We start from the raw sequence: 17725 nt of genomic DNA, 5'->3' as shown, positions 1-17725 counted from the left end.
CTTGCTGGCCATGGCAACGTTCCTCGGATCATTGATGATAACAGTGGCAGTTTAGAACGTTAGAATAACGTTCTCTAAACACTTGTTGATGGTCTAACCAATATATAACCCTGATATCAAAACGTTATGTGTAAGCTGGGTATACGTTACCTTCATTATTTTGCATGTGTTAAAAGCATTTAGTGACAAGATATCTAATATCTATGAAAAAGGGGGGGTAAGGTCGGCTTAGCAGCCGCGGACCCCCTTTCAATTAATCCTGGATCCGCCCCTGCATATTATGACTTTGTACATTATTTATTATATTTATATTATAATATATATACACTGTATATATATATATATTCTAAATGGCCTCTCCTTATGATCATAAATAATCTCAACTAAATTTATATAGTATTATATCGACGACGAGTTTCTGGAGTCTTCAATCATTTATTCACCACTTAATTTTCATACAATTTTACCCATATTTATACTATAATTCTCCGTATCGATCACGCGTGTAATTATGTTCTTTTTATTGTTTATGGCGTGATTTCCAGAAACTTTCCATTGTCATGTTGACTTTACCATAGAACATTCCCTAGCTTATTAGGCAATGTCTAAGAGCCTTGTTTTCAACTAAACTTATCCAAAATACTATTTGCATTACTCATACTTGAATCATGTCCAAAACTTAGTTATCATGTGATAAACATTTCATCAAAATAAAAATCTGTTATGAAATTAAGCAATCACATTAAATGTCATTGACTTTGACCTTTTCCATCTTCTTCTGACACTAAAAACATGTTCTACACTTGTTGACACTCGATGAAACTTAATTTGCGCTCAATATCACTCTAACTTTTCATCTATTTGATTTCCCTTTCATTACTAATTGTAGTTAGTGTAAACGTAAGTAATTAACTTTACAACAATAGTACTATGTTAACACCAATAAACACCCCGAGAAGTATTCTTCTAAATGTGAAGGACAAAACACCATTTAAAAAGAATCCAACAAGATGTGTGGGATTAAATGTGCTGGTGATGGGCGTAAAGATAGTAATCTGGAGAGACTAAACCAGGATCTTATATTAGATTCCCATATCTAGATCGATCTAACAGGATCGATCCATCTCCGAGGCGTTTCTCGCTAAATTGTTTTCAGCTTAAGCGGCTTATATGTCTTGTGCGCCTAAAGCTGCTAAACGATGATTAATTAACCCTTAGCAGCTTCAGTAGGCGTGACAGATATCTAAGCCGCTTGAGTTGATTGCAGTATGGCGAGAATCCCCTCGGAGATAGATCGATTCACAGTTGGTACGATAGGGTCTGGGAATGGTCTATAATAATTCCTAAAAAGCCGTCTGAAGTAACACGTCTTCTCTTGTTTCCTTGTACTTGTATAATCTCCAGTTTTTCCGTAGAATTCCCGCTGAGATAGATCTATCTTGCTAGTACGATAAGGTGGGGACGCAATCTTATTCCACACTAGCTATTGCGACCTAGCTCATAGTGAATAGCCCCTTAGAGGTCAAGTGAGAATTTATGTATGAAATTGTCATCACCTCGCTGACCTCTACTATATATTACATAATGTGTCAAGCAGACAGTGCAGGAGATGCATGGACACGCAGGTTAAACCGAGTACATAGTGATCGAAGTGCGTTATATCGGTTGTCACGTGATCTGTTAGCGTCATTTTGATCTATATGTATTAGCGGACCGGGATAGTTGATAACAGGGTAGGTGAATATAATTTCGGTCATTTTCAGAGCCGTTACAATCCAGCTTCAATTTCTATATAAATAGGAATGCTCAACAAATGTACGCGAAGAAAGTCAAGACATGAATTAAGTTCCCTCTTGCACATATTTTCATCAATGTGCGTATTGTCTGTACATATGGAAAGAGATGGAATGCGAGGGGTCAGCTGCAACCTATACAGCGCACTGTACTATGGGGTCAGCTCTATGTGGCGAAAAATCAGTTGCGTAATTGGGGCGAGCACTATACCTTCGTGTCAAAGAAGCATATTTAGGAGGCTCTCGCATACAGTATGTGCCGAAAAATCAGTTGCGTAATTGGGGCGAGCAAGTGCACATTAGACACCTTCGTGTCAAAGAAACATATTTAAAAGGCTGATTTTTTTTTTTTTTTTTTTTTTTTTTTTGCAATCTGCCCAGATTTCGCGCATGAGTAATTCCTTATGACAACAACTATTGTCTAAGAATTATAATTCATAATGCGATATAATGTGTTATTCCCCCACCTATGCTTTGTTGTTATTATGCTTGAAGTGCAATAAGAATACCAACTGCTGCATTTCGCCAAGAACGCTTCGACTTTTACCACATTAGAAACCACTAGGCATTTGTTTACTGTATTTTGTCTGTATCTTTGCGCTCCATCTGTAAATGTAGGCCTACGATTATTTCTAAACAGCTAACTTTCGTCACAGAGGGCATTCAAAAACAGCAGACTAAGAACGCATTTAGAACAGCGGATTAACAGACCCGAGGATCAAATATGGCCAACCCTCTTGAATTTTGTTGCGTAATCCCCGTGGGGAATCTATTCAGTTTCAAATCGGGAATTAAACGGCAAGCTTTTTAGTGGGTTGTCATATTTGATCCGCTGATCTGTTAGTCCGCTGTACTGAATGCGCTCATAGGCTGCGTTCACAACAGCCGACTATCTAGTCTACGGATCAAATATTGAATGTTTGTTGTGTAATCACCGTTGGGAATCTATTCAGTGTCTGTTAGAGGATCAGACGGCAAGCATTTAAGTGGGTCGCCATATCTTATCCACAGATAAGTCCACTGTATTGAATGTGTCCATAGCGGACCTTTGGCGAACCTTCGGAATATATTGAAGCACACTCCTGTACTTTTGGTATGGATTCCCTCCCTCGTATTTGGCAAATAACAACCGTGTATATGATTGTACCCCCAGCAGGGAGGGCGGGTTAGAGTTGGCATATTAATCATTTGATCCGCAAAAGTTGCATCATTTGACGATAAACTATCATTTGTATGCATGGGCACTCTACAGCAAGCATAATTTGTTTAGAAAAACATTTAATAACTGTGTATTTTCTTAAATTCATTCTTGTTCTTCACCCAATTTCTTCCAGGTTCGACACCCATAAATTAAAAAAAAAAAACAAAGAAAATGACGTCGGCTGATGCTGAGAAAGACCGGCAGGTTGTCGATTCAATCACCACTCCAGGGATAACTGTTGAGCAAGTTATGGACATGTATAAATCCTGGGCCAATTCATATGACCAAAGCATGATAGTAAGTCTTTCTACAACATAACTCGATATTTTCATACTAGAAAAGCACTCTTAGAGCGCGGGCCTCCGCCAAGGAAGCTGGTACACACAATATAAGAGTTTATTCGTTTTTCATGTGAAACTTCGCTTGTTATAACGTTTTCGACATCACGTGAAAAGTTAATTTTCTTCAAAATCCGAATTAATTTCGCAGGACCTGCACGGCGTTTCTTGAAGAGTCTTGACTAGTTAAAGGGATAATAACTGTGCGTTTTGGCCAAAAAATGAATTTTCCTAAAGTTAACAACAATTTTCCCATACTTACCAATGGTAATGAATCCGTATCTACATTCAAAGTTAGTACCTGTTTTTTTTTTTCTAAAAAGTTTTTTTTCGTAATAATCTCTTAAGAGATTGTTACAGACTATAGCCTTCTATGGACGTCACGTGGTCCGATGACAAGCTCAGATATCAGAATAGCTATAACTGCGGTTTCTGTGGTAAAACGGAATATATTACATTTCTGTGATTTGTTTACAATGTTTTTATTAGCTAGATCATATAGATCTCATACAAGAGATATTATCCCTTTAATCTCGTTAGAAAATAATAGACAATTGACTTGTGCCTTGAAACACTTTCGAGAAAGATATACATATATATAAACCGCACAAAAGCATAAAAGCATATTCGTTTTTTGAAGGAAACTTCGCGTGTGGTTATCTCTTAATCCAATACAGCAAGTGATCCAATGTGTGTGTGACAATTTGCGTAGCTTCGACGCTGATCGCGTATGCGTGTGACATGTGATGCAAGAGGTCAGGTCGAGGTTCATCAATTATTGTCTAAATGCGTTTTAGGACCGATTGGCCTACAATACAGTATATATGCAGCTACGTAATAAGACCTTCTCTAGTAAATAGTTTATTGTCAACTTAAGAGTAAAGACATTGGCCAAGCTGATATGGGGCTTAAAGTGTACCTGGAGAATATCAAAGTCAGCATGCAGTCCTGTCAAATCTTTTTGAAACGCAACCGGAATTTCTTCAGTCTTTGACAAGATATCATCTTTAGAGTTGAAAGACAACTATCCCCTCCAAAAATACAGGGACAGTATCATACTGTAGTCACGAAATAAATCTTTGCAGAAAGTTCTGGCTAAGGGACCTATCTTCGCGGCCAAGGTTGTCAAAGACGTCTTGGGTGACGACAGGAAAGCATTGATATTGGACGCCGGCGCTGGCACAGGACTTGTCGGGAAAGAGGTATCAGTATTCATAGCACAATATATTATATAATATATTATATATTATATATGATTTTTAAATTTATTAAAATAAACTGTAGGTGAAATGAAGCTTTACTGCAAACACATTCTTACTCTCTCTCTCTCTCTCTCTCTCTCTCTCTCTCTCTCTCTCTCTTTTTTTTTTTTTTTTTTTTTTTTTGGGGGGGGGGGGGGTGTTATTGAATTGGTTATTAAGGAAAAAGTGTAAATACCTGACTTTCAATCGGTTTGGTTTGTGCACGACACCACGATAGAGAATATTGCCTTACATATTGCCATCTTGAATTTGACGGTCGGTTTGAAATACACATAATATGTTTTATATTTAAATATTTTATATTACTTTTAAATTTTCAGCTCCAATCTGCTGGTTTTAGTTACATCGACGCTCTCGATGGCTGCCAAGATATGTTAGATGTTGCTAAGGAGAAAGGGATTTATATGAAATACATTTGTGCTTATCTGGGACCTGACAAGTTGGACATCCCCACAGGTAGCGAACTTAAGGCGGCTCTTTGATATTAGCTTGAGTACATTTTACAACAGCGACTAATGATCAAAATATAACATGCAATAAAATATGTAATTCATAATTGTTGTTATTTTGATCGAAACATTACGAATATGTCAACAACACGTTGCATTTAGCGAAGAACGCTCGGTGACTTTTGGATGTTCACGACGTAACGCACAGACTTACCAATACGACCTCTCGAAAACGAGCTGGGTTATCCCCTTTTTCGTATTTTACTCATGATGGTGAGTAGATTCTGTTTTACAATTTCTTTCAAAATCGCTAGGGAAGAAATAATGTTTCTAAAATATGAGAGAGCCTCCTGAAGGTGGTATAGAGCCATACTAACTTAAACCAAGTATTTATGATGCCTCGAGGTGTTAATATTACTCATGAATATTGACGTTGCGTTCTCAAATGCCATGCCAATAACTAGTATGGCGCCTGATGACGTAAGCAATAATATATTTGGAATGGGTTTAAGTGTGTAAAGTTTTTGGCTTGCTGCTGGACCTCGCCATTTAGTATGGCCTTATTTGTAAAGGTTTAGCTGTTTTATCCCTCTCTATAGACTAATTTTCCATGTTTGGTTAACTGGATATTGTCATCGTTGGAGACGTAATATACTGCACACATTTTGTGTGATTTTTTTTCTTTTTTTATAAAATATCTGGCTTTTGAATATTTAATCTTAACCAGCATTTTATTTCAGACACGGATTAATATGTAGAGAATTCAGTCTGTCACCCGGATATTTTGTGTGGTGGTCATATTCACAAAATTGATGATTACTCAGGTTTCAGCGTATATTTTCCGTCACGTTTGTTGATTCACAAAAGTTTGGTATTGTTTACAGAAAAAATGGCAAGGAAACTCTGAAACCGAGGATGGCCCTTTCTTGCCAAATTCATTTTCATTCTTGCTAATTTCATTCCATCAACCAACTGACCAATTGTTGACCTGCGATTGGCACCAGCTCTGTCCACTGGAAAGGGCAGACAAAGCCTTGAGTATGATCAAAGGAGAGAGAGAGAATAGGGGGCGAGAAAACAACTTGAATAGAAGTAATTCAAGTCTAGCTGGTTTGATTTTCAGCACATTACACGTGTACAGTGTGTGTTGGAACCATAGTACCTGGCCATGCCACTGCGGCCTGTTTGCCAGAACTGATACGTATAACCAAACCAGGTATGGGAGGTGTTTAGTCTCTTGTCCTGACTAGGAACTTTCCCACATTACACAAAATACTTCATAAGATCCTTTGTGGTTTCAAACGTACAGTTTCAATATGTGTTCAAACCTGCATTTTTTTCTAATCAGCCGTTGGCCGTGTTTAGGTTTTTTGCAACTCGAAATGCTTAGCGACCAACAAATCGTGATGACATCTTTATAACGTTGTGAATATTGGCCTTGAATCAGATTATGTCATTTCCGGAATGTTCTGCTCATTTTTAAATTGGTTTTGACGAAAACAGTTTATTTAGTGTAAAATTCGCTTTTTATGATAGGCGGCCACGTGATCATAGCGACGCGGGAGGTCCACCTCCCACATGTCGGACATGAAGGGAAGAGTTTTGATGACTGGCTGCAGATACACGAAGACGATAACCTGTGGAGGAAGTTGGAGAGGAAGAGAGTACCAGAATACCAAGGTGAATTTGCAGGCATTGTGTATACTTATCAAATCCTGTGAAGTGCTGAGGACTTTTTATCAATACTGACTTTATCTGGTATTGAAGTTAAAATATTTTGTTAAAATAGTATAAGCGACTTGAAGGTTCTGTTTAGTCATCTTTCACATTGGTTCCGTAATGAAGAGTATGACGTCAGAATATGACTGACATTCTTTACATGTTTATGTTGAATGAACGCAAAAGGCCTGTGAAGGAAGTTTGAATAATATTGTTGGACAAAACTTACTTTTCCAAAATTTCTCGGTTACATGTAACATCACAAACATTGCTCTAATAAATTTAATTTGCTGTTAAAGATTATATACCTCATAATTTATCTATTTTCTGGAATTGTTAGCATGTGACAATATATGGTATACGTTAATTATTTTTTGTCAAGATAGACAAGTATTTTTTAAGACAAAACAGTTAACGTAGATTAAAAAAAGAGTTTTCACTTTTATGAAATACATCATCATCATCATTTTCGACTTGGGCATGCCATCTCCAATTTTCAAAGCATGTGAAATTCGTAATAAATATTGGAGAACTTTTGCCATTTGTCAAATAGTTTTATTTAGGAGACTTACATGACAGACTTACGTGAAGAACAGTTTTGAAATTCGTAGTATCATGAGACTGTGGATAGTGTATACATGTACATGTAGTAAGATTATCTAGTGTTCATAATATAAAATACTCTAATTACTGTTTTTCTTTTTATCAAGAGCTTGTAAAATATGTGGGTATTACCTCCAATATTTCTGTGACTGTCAGTCACCATCATCAGGGAGTAAATGACTAGGGTCATTTCACCTGGAATGAAAATACATACAGAGCTAATGAAACTGTTCTCTCATAAAATACTCTGAAAATAAACGGTAACTAACTGAAAATATTATTTCTAGTCTCTCTTTAATGATAATGATAATAATATTGCGGTACAGTACCAGAATTTGTTGGCAGTACTATTTTTTACTATCGTTTTTTCACGGTAAATTACAAAAACGGTGACTATTTCGCTACCGCTTTTTCGCGGTAAATTACTGGCACCCCAGCTGCCAGTATTTTACCGTGGAATAAACGGGTAATGTTTTACAGTGTGAGGGACAGTTCCATCCAGATCCAGCTCACAACATTTTTTTTTCACGGGCGAGTCTAGGTTTTGGTTTTTAAGGGTAGCAAACGATTTTATGTGCCGGTAGCTTTCATTATTTAACTTGATACATTTTTATAAGTCTTAAACCTATTTAATTCTTACAATTATAAAGCTTTTAAATGAAGCACAATAATTCTTTCACGTGGCAATTAATCCCCGTTGTTATGTATTTTATATATTTATAGGCTTAATAAATCTTCAACAAAATACTAGAGTACGTCTGGCGATTTTGCACTTACAAAGCATCATTCCATTCTGTGTAATGTGATGTGCACTCTTATTTCTTTTACTACATAGCTCTTATTTGGGATATTGAAATCGACATTTTGGAAAATATTTTTTACATTTAAACTCCCAAATTAAAAAAAAAAGCGAGAAGAAAGAAAAAAGTTCTTCCGTTGTACAGTATTTATATCAAATGGCAAAAGTTTAGTTTTTGAATCAGTAGCATTTTACATTTTATTTCAATTGGCTAAAGACATTTGCAGAATAATTTTAAAGGTATGTTAATTGAGAGCTGTAGCTGAAATAAATAAATAAATAAATAGATAAATAAATAAATAAATAAATAATTAGATAAATCGCAAGGTAATCAGGACCCTTTTTACTATTCTTTAGTTTACTCAATGAAACAGTATCATGTAATCTTTTCTCTATTCACTAAGCAAATAAAGTTACAGTGCTAGGCCACATTATCCAATATGGTTTCGGTTATAAAAGATTTATTCGTAACGTGTACATTCCACCTTCCTGCACTGATGGGTGGTTTGCATGGCGTACTATTCTGCTCATTGCAGTAGATGTGCAACAGTTACTGGTAGACAGCGGATGTGCCTGTCGAATCTTGAATGTTACTTTTGAACAGTTGTCTCACACGGGTTTCAGATATAAATTAAAATTCGATAACTTTTTCCATTTTGTACTTTTAAGTAAAAAGCCAGGACGGTTACCCATAGCAACAACTTTTCAAAGACTTTAACTGGCCACCTTTCAAAAACGTGTATCATGGACATAAAAAAGAAAGGTATTTCAATAACACATTGGATTAAATTCTAGCAACATAAATAATAATAATAATAATAATACGCCATTTGTGACAGATGTAACTATGTAACCTAGATCGGTGTTCAAAGAAAACAAATACCTTCACCCACACACCCCACCCTCCAACTAGCAAACACGGTGCAGGGTGTATTTCAGAAGTCGGGTCAGATTTTCCATGTGCCCTTTCTTTACAGATATCACTTTAATTCAATTCATTTTATCATTGTATTGGCGCATAAATATTATGACTTTGCACATTATAATATAGTATACACTCTGGATGACTTCTCATAAATATAGTAAAGTAAACACCAATTAACACCCCGAGAAGCGTCCTTCTATAAGTGAAGGACAAAACACCATTTAAAAAAAATACAATTGCAACAAGGTGTATGGATTAAATATGCTGGTGATTGGTGTAAAGATAGTAATCTGGAAAGGCTAAACTAGGATCTAATAATCCCTAAAAAGCCGTATGAAGTAACACGCCTCCTCTTGTTTCCAACGTACGTGATATAATCACCAGTTTCTCCGTAGAATCTGAGTGCTCTGAGTGTCAGGACACTGTAAAGCTAGCTTGCTCACTATCCCATTACATGTGGTAGCTTTACAGTATTGCTGATTTTTATACTGAGGTCCGGTATATTTTGTAATGATTCAGTCATGGTAAATTATATATGACTTAGGTACGTTTTTATAAATATTTAAACTGCAACTCAAGGGACTTTGCGTCATGGCTAATACTAGGTAACGAATGTTCCTCAGAAAAATTGTCAAAAAGTTTCATTTTGTTCAAGTACTTGGTACAATAGAAAACAGTGTTTTCTGTTGCTGATCGAAAAATATATTGTGATTCCATGATAGTTTGACATTTCTGATATAATATTTGGATCACGAGGGGAAAATTATTTATTTTAAAACAATGCTTATTTTTCTGTTGGTAGGGTTTATTTTCCCTGTTTTTTTAATATTCAGTAACAAGCAAACTAAAGTCGCTCAAAAAAACAATTAACTGCTCTATACAGAAGATTATGATAAATGTTTACAACGTTATGCTTGCAGGAGATAAATCAAAGAACAAAACCAGTGATGACTGAATTTTCAAAGTGAGTGAAGCGTTTCACAACTGGACGTTTTGCATTTGTGACAGTAACGTATGTTCCTTTTTGGGGTTAGACAGTGAATCACAGACTTGACATTTAATTGGTAACAATGTGTTCTTTTTAAAAGAAAAACACACAGTTGCACTGCTCCATTGTGTAATATGCATTGATTTAATTGGGTAGTGCTCCTTTGGTTCTGTCAAAAACAAAAAAAAAAAAAAAAAAAAAAAAAAAAAAAAAAAAAAAAAAAAAAGTATCCATAGGTCGGCAACTACTGCATCGAAGAATTTGAAATTTTGCATGCAAGCGGTTGGTTTTGCAGTGCGTGACATAAGCAGTGTTATACAAATTTGTTAATAAGTGCCAGACAGATTATTGTGTCACAAGAAATGGTCCGCACGGTATTATAGGGTTATGCCCAGACTGATGTACCTATACCAATGTATCAAAATCTTACCACCTCGGTACAGATCTCACTGTCCTTCCGGATATGCTACTGCAACTAAACAAAAAACACCCAGTCCGTACAGTTTTAGGGGCAAATTGCCACCAAAACGCGTATTTCAAGGCTCTTAACGAACACTACCCTATTTTCAGCAGGATAGGATACCAGAGGACCTCTGAGGAAGCCATCGTAAACAGCAAAACAGCGTCGTCTGTTTCTCTAATGAATTGGGGACCATGACCATTTCTGGGTAGAACAATGACACCGCGTGGCTTTCTTTATGGAGGTCAGATTTCACCTGTACCGCTCAACTGGTCAAACCAGAGTTTACAGACATCCTGAATTCGAAGAGGCCTACGACGAAGCGTGTGCCGCTTCAAAAGTGACTAGGGTCATTGACAGCGTCAGTATTTGGAGTAGATACCACACAGACAATACGTATCAACGGCCTACATGCCCTACAACAAAACTGAACCAAATTGGACCTCAATTGCACCTCTATATTGGTTTTGGGTGAATGTGTCAAGCAGACAGTATCCATAAGTGAAAGGCAGGAGACTTATTCCCAAGGACACCCAGGTTTAACTACTATGCGTATATAGTGAAATGTGTTATATCGGTTGTCACGTGATCTATTGACGTCAGTTTGATCTATATGTATTACCGGACCGGGACAGCTGATAACAGGGTAAGTGAAGAAGAACCGTTAAAATTCAGTTTCAATTTCTATATAAACAGGAATGCTCAATAAATGTACGTGAAGAAAGTCAAAACATGAAGTTCCCTCTTGCACACACCGGGTGTCCATGAGTGTGCATCTTGACTGAACATATGGAAAGAGATGGAATGTGAGGAATAAGCTGCAACCTATACAGCGCACTGTATTTTGGGGTCAGCTCTATGTTCCAAAGGCTTTTTTATGGTTATGCGTATTATGCGTAATTGGGGCGAGCACTGACGTCCGTGTCAAAGAAACGTATTTAGGAGGTTCTCTCATATTTGAATCGTTTGCGATCTGCTCAGATAACTCCTTAAAACAGCAATTAAGAGTCAAACCTTATAGCGCGATATAATGTGTTAAACACCTTCCTATGCTTTGCTGTAATAATGCTTGACGTGCAATGAGAATTATACCCTGGCACATACCGACTGTTGCATTTTGCCTAGAACGCTTCCACTTTTACAACATTAGCACTAGGCATTTGTTTATTTATATACTTTGTTATCTTTGCTCTCTATCTGTACATGAACATGTGCGATTAGTTCTGAACAGCGAACTGTCGCCATAGAGGACACTCAGAACACCGGACGCATTCACAATGGCGGACAAACTAGTCCGCGGATCAAATATGGCCGACCCACTTGAAAACTTGTTGCGTTATCTCCGTGGAGAATCTATTCAGTGGCTATTAGATGATCAGACGGCAAGCATTTAAGTGGGTCGCCATATTTTATCCACAGATAAGTCCACTGTATTGAATGTGTCCATAGCGGACCTTTGGCGTAGCGAACCTTCGGAATATATTAAAACACACTCCTGTATTTTTGGTTTGGATTCCCACCCCCGTATTTGGCAAATAACAACCGTGTATATGATTGTACCTCCAGCAGGGAAGTTAGGTTAGAGTTGACACATTAATCATTTGAACCGCAAAAAAAGTTGCGTCATTTGACGATAAACTATCTTTTGTATGCACGGGCACTTCGCGGCAAGCATAATTTGTTTAGAAAAACATTTAATCACTGTGTATTTTCTTAAATTCATTCTTGTTCTTCACCCAGTATCTTCCAGATTTGACACCCCTAAATTAAAAAAAATGACGTCAGCTGATGCCAAGAAAGACCGGCAGCTTGTAGATTCAATCACCACTCCAGGCATAACTGCTGAGCAAGTTATGGATATGTATAAATCCTGGGCCAATTCATACGACCAAAGCATGATAGTAAGTTTTTCTACAACATAACTCGACATTTTAATACTAGAAAAGCACTCTGAGAGAACGAACCTCCGCCAAGGAAGCTGGTACAAAACAATAAAAGTTTTTTAAAGGAAACTTCGGCTGTTATAACGTTTTCAACAACACGTGAAAAGTTAGCTTTCTTCAGAGCCTGCACGGCGTTTCTTGGAGAGTCTTGACTAGTTAATCTTGTTAGAAAATAAAGACAATTGACTTGTACCTTGAAACACTTTCGAGAAAGATATGCATATATATATATACCGCACAAAAGCATAAAAGCATATTCGGCTTTTTGAAAGAAACTTCGTGTGTGATTACATCTTAATCCAATACAGCAAGTGATCCAATGCATGTTTAACGTAATTATTGCAACTTGCGTAGCTTCGACGCTGACTGCGTATGCGTGTGACGTGACGCAAGAGGTCAGGTCATAGCTTCATCAATTTGTCTGCATATCCAGTTTGTAAATATTATATTTCAATCCACTTAGAAAAATCTATATGAAGTTTACGAACGATTGGCCTACAATATAATATATATGCAGTTATGTAATAAGACCATCCGAAGTAAATATCGTCAACTTTATGTATAAAGACCTTGGCCAAGTTGATCCAGGGCTTACAATGTACCTGGAGAATATCAAAGTCATCATGAAGCCCTGGGAAATCTTTGTGAAACGCAACCTAAAATTCTTCACCGTCTTTGCCAAAATGTTTTGAGTTTAATTGTTTTTGGAACAGGCCTCGGTTATTCCCTTTAGAGTTTCAAGACAGCTGTTTCTTCCAAGAAATACAGGGACAGTACCATGACAAGGCTATATTGTAGTCACGAAATAAATCTTTGCAGAAAGTTCAGTCCAAGGCACCTATCTTCGCGGCCCAGGTTGTCAAAGACGTCTTGGGTGACGACAGAAAAGCATTAATATTGGACGCCGGCGCTGGCACAGGGCGTGTGGGGAAAGAGGTATCAGTATTCATAGCACAATATATCATATATGCTTTTTTAAATTTTATTAAAAGAAATAATAGGTGTAATAAGGCTTTATTGCAAAAACCATCTTTCTCTCTCTCTTTCTCTATTCCTTTCTTGGGGAGGGGGGGTGTATATTGAATTTGTTTTTTTTTTTACATAAAAGTAAAAACTGTAATTACCCGACTTTCAATCGGTTTTGTTTGTGCACGACACCACGATAGAGAATAATTCCTAACATTTTGCCATCATGAATTTACGGCCGGTTTGAAATACTCATACTCTCTATTATGTCTAAATATTTTATATTACATTTTTATTTTTCAGCTCCAATCTGCCGGTTTTACTAACATCGACGCTCTTGATGGCTGCCAAGATATGTTAGATGTTGCCAAGGAGAAAGGGATTTATAAGAAGTACATTTGTGCTTATCTGGGACCAGACAAGTTGGACATACCCACAGGTAGTGAACTTAAGGCGGCTCTCTCGTATTAGCTTTATTACTTTTTTACGCCAGCGACATAGGTTCGAAATTTTTTACAAACTCCGTTACGTTTTTGGGACGCTACCTCTCGACAATGAGCTGCATTATCCTTAATTTTCCGTATTTTTTACTCATATGGTGAGTAGATTTTGTCTTACAACTTGTATCAAAATTGCTAGGGCATGCAGATCTAGAGTTGTTAAAGTGGATAATTGCATGCATTTTGTGTGGTTTTTATTTTTGTAAAATATCTGGAATAATTCCCTATTTGTTTAATCTTTACCAGCCTTTTAACTTCAGACACAGAATCACACATAGAGAAGGCAGTTTGCCGCTTGGATGTTTTGTGTGTATGATGGCCATTATTACGAAATTGATAATTAGTCAGGTTTCAGATTAAACCTACTGACAGCGTATATTTTCCGTCACCTTTGTTAAGGACAAAAATTAGTTATTGTTTATAGCAAAAATGGCCGGCAAACTCTGAAACCGAAAGGGGAACCTTCTTGATAAAATGTGTTTACTTTGTTGCTAATTCCAATGGTAATTCCATCAACCAGCGACCTGCGATTGGCACCAGCTCTGTCCACTGAGAAGGGCGGAAAAACGAGAGAGAGAGAGAGAGAGAGAGAGGAAAGCAACTTGAATATAAGTAATTAAGGTCTTGCTGGTTTAATTTTCAGCACATTACACGTGTACAGTGTGTGTTGGAACCATAATACCTGGTCATGCCACTGCGGCCTGTTTGCCAGAACTGATACGTATAACCAAACCAGGTAGGGGAGGTGTATATATACACATGTAGTCTCTTGTACTGGCTAGGCACTTTCCCACATTACACATAATACCTTATAAGATCTTTTGTCGTTTTAAACGTACAATTTTTTGGCCGTGTTAAGGTTTATTGCAACTCGAGCTGGTTAGCGACCAACACACCGTGTTGACATCTTCATTACTTAGTAAATAGTGGCCTTGAATCAGATTATGTCATTTCTGGAATGTTCTGCTCATTTTTAAATTGGTTTTGACGAAAACAGTTTATTTAGCGTAAAATCCGCTTTTTATGATAGGCGGCCACGTGATCATAGCGACGCGGGAGGTCCACCTCCCACATGTCGGACATGAAGGGAAGAGTTTTGATGACTGGCTGCAGATACACGAAGACGATAACCTGTGGAGGAAGTTGGAGAGAAAGAGAGTACCAGAATACCAAGGGGAATTTGCAGGCATTGTGTATACTTATCAAATCCTGTGAAGTGCCGAGTACTTTTTTATCAATACTGTCTTTATCTGGAATTGAAGTTAGAATATTTTGTTAAAATAACAACCGACTTGAAAGTTCTTTTTAGTCATCTTTCATATTGGTTCTGTAATGAAGAGTATGACGTCAGTATATGACTGACATTCTTTACGTCTTCTTTTCGTGTGCTCGGTTAACTTCACAAACATTGATCTAATAAATTTTACTTGCTGTTAAAGTTATATCTCGCAATCTATTTTCTGGAATTGTTAGCATGTGACAATAAATGATATATGTTTATTATTTTTTGTCAAGATAGAAGTTCAAATGTTTTAAAAGACAAAATAGTTAACGTAGATTTGAAAAAATGTTTTCACGTTTATGAAATACGTCATCATCATTTTCGACTTTGGCAAGCCATCTCCAATTTTCAAAGCATGTGAAATTCGTAATAAATATTGTATAAGTTTTGCCATTTGTAAAGTAATTCTATTTTGGAGCACAGCATTTATTTTATTATGTAGAATTTTCCACTACAACTTTCCTCCGTACATGCAGAACCACTATTAGTTGTTCATACACACTTTTAATTATGCATCAAGCCTAAAGGTTTCCATTTAAACTGTCAATTTTCTTTACAAATAAAAGTCAAAACCTTAGAAAAACAGCGACAGCTGTGAATGTGACATAAATCTGAACAGTGGCAGTTTACGAAGGTCTCCCTAGAATACCTGTCAACTGGAAAATGACACAGAGATTTTTAATCGGATCACCGACCTGCTGACTCTCTGTGTGGTAGGCTGAATGGAATGTTACGTAACGTCCAGATTGGAGGACAAGTTATCAGAGATGTCAGAATAATCATGAACATTCATACTGTAAGTTGAAAAGTACAGACAGAGATTCCTTGGGCAGCATGGGACGGTGAAGACGGCAGTGATACTGAGGATATAAGACACTTGTTTTACATGTGTGGAAGATGTTTGCGTCTAAGACATTTCGTGCTGATGTCATTTGATCTGGGGAATAAAACGGGTGCAACAGGAAGCAAACAACCACGTGGCCAATGTCGAAAAAGATGGTCATTTCCACCAGGTTGGGAACAGTTCATCTTTGTCTTTTGCTTTTTGTACGGAAAATGACACTTTGTGGAATGTTGAAGGTTGAGGTTGAAGTGGAGGGGCTTACAACGAACGCGGTAGTACTGGTAGCATAATGTTGATGTTGTACAGTGAATGGAAGACAGGCGTATTTAAGATAGGATATGCGTCACCAAGAAACTAGTGATAAAAAGAATTGTGATTGATTTACATGTAAGTGAAACCGTGCTATTATTGTCATTTAATATAAATCATTCAACCGAGTCATTACACCATGAAACCAACCTCAATTTTTTGTCCCAGTCTATAACTTCACATGGCTTCATAAGATTAATTCATATCATATAGTACATAGCAGTAAATACATTCATGTTGAGAAAAACATTATTGTTATCTGCATTGATTTATATAATTGTAATGTGAATAAATTTTAAAAAATTAACTAATTCATCATCTGTATACACGCGGTCTTCTTGTCGTCGTAATGTGGAATTGCTTTATTTATTTTACCCAAAAATGCCTCCAAATTTTGAATAAGAAATCGCGCTGCGTCTATCATTCAGCAGTTTCATAAAATTTACCGAATCTTTTGGTTTGAATAGTTGTAACCTCATAAACGCTTTTTAAAATAGAAAAAGTAATTCGTAGCCATATTGGTGCCTTTAAAATATTTTATTGAAACTGTTTAACTATTTTGCATTGTTAATTTCAGTGAATGTCGGTATTGATTAGAATCTGATAAAACAAAATTAATCTTTTAATCCCGCTTCATTATTTTTTTAATGAATTTTGCCCAAAAGTTAGGTTTATAACCATACATTCTAAGTGCAATATACATTGGAATCGAACAGAACAAAAAAATCGATTGTTGCCTAATGAATTTTTGATAAATTTTGTCCAAAAAAGTCAAATCTGCGCCAAGAAAAACTAAAAAACGTAGGGCAAAAATTTGGGTGGGTTACCGGGTGAATAGAGGAATCGCCTGCATGTCAGACTGGGAACCTGAAGGCTAAAGGGATAATAACTCTTCGTTTTGGCCAAAAAACGAATTTTCCTGCAGTAAACAACAATTTTCCCATACTTACCAATGGTTAATGAATCCATTTTTACATTCAAAGCTAGTCTGTTTTTTTTATTCTTAAAAGTTTTTTGTTATAATATCTTAAGAGATTATAACAGAGTATAGCCATCAATGGAGGTCTCGTGGTCTAAAGAGTAGACAAGCTCAGATATCAGAATAATAGCTATAACTGCCGTTTCGTGGTACAACAGAATATATTATATTTCTATGAGTTGTTCACAATGTTTTTATTGTGAAATATAGATCTCATACGAAGAGTTATTATCCCTTTAAAGGATCGATTCCCAAAGACGGTAAATTTTCGTGGAAGAAAAAAACAAATGATCGCCTCAAACTATAAAATAGAGATACAAAGTTTAGGGTGGGTGGTTGGGTGAATAGAGAAACTGGTAACGTTC

The 17725-nt window shown here is 36.6% G+C and overlaps 1 protein-coding gene across 5 annotated transcripts; it reads left to right on the top strand.

Annotated features, from left to right (window-relative positions):
* The first annotated feature begins 1596 nt into the window (after nucleotides 1-1596).
* On the top strand, nucleotides 1597-16688 carry LOC106161567 (methyltransferase-like protein 27). 5 transcript variants are annotated; one of them, XM_013547323.2, is made up of 6 exons: nucleotides 1597-1733; nucleotides 3128-3291; nucleotides 4418-4534; nucleotides 4915-5050; nucleotides 6167-6259; nucleotides 6580-7298. In XM_013547323.2, exons 2-6 carry the CDS (start codon nucleotides 3166-3168, stop codon nucleotides 6762-6764), a joined length of 657 nt encoding a protein of 218 aa, XP_013402777.1. In that variant the 5' UTR covers nucleotides 1597-1733; nucleotides 3128-3165; the 3' UTR covers nucleotides 6765-7298. The 5 variants fall into 5 exon arrangements, with proteins under 5 accessions (XP_013402777.1, XP_086867987.1, XP_086867984.1 ...); XM_087011858.1 differs by lacking the exons at nucleotides 3128-3291; nucleotides 4418-4534; nucleotides 4915-5050; nucleotides 6167-6259; nucleotides 6580-7298 and adding exons at nucleotides 12278-12438; nucleotides 13300-13416; nucleotides 13750-13885; nucleotides 14590-14682; nucleotides 14977-16688 and having other exon boundaries at nucleotides 1601-1733; XM_013538562.3 differs by lacking the exons at nucleotides 1597-1733; nucleotides 3128-3291; nucleotides 4418-4534; ... (1 more) ...; nucleotides 6167-6259; nucleotides 6580-7298 and adding exons at nucleotides 11106-11183; nucleotides 12278-12438; nucleotides 13300-13416; ... (1 more) ...; nucleotides 14590-14682; nucleotides 14977-16688.
* Nucleotides 16689-17725: the final 1037 nt, after the last annotated feature.

This window comes from Lingula anatina, chromosome 4 (genome assembly GCF_051362555.1).
Source record: "Lingula anatina isolate TDL-2025a chromosome 4, LinAna3.0, whole genome shotgun sequence".
Lineage (NCBI taxonomy): Eukaryota > Metazoa > Brachiopoda > Lingulata > Lingulida > Lingulidae > Lingula > Lingula anatina.
The sequence above is the reverse complement of the archived record's forward strand: the minus strand, read 5'-3'. Positions and strand labels throughout refer to the sequence as shown.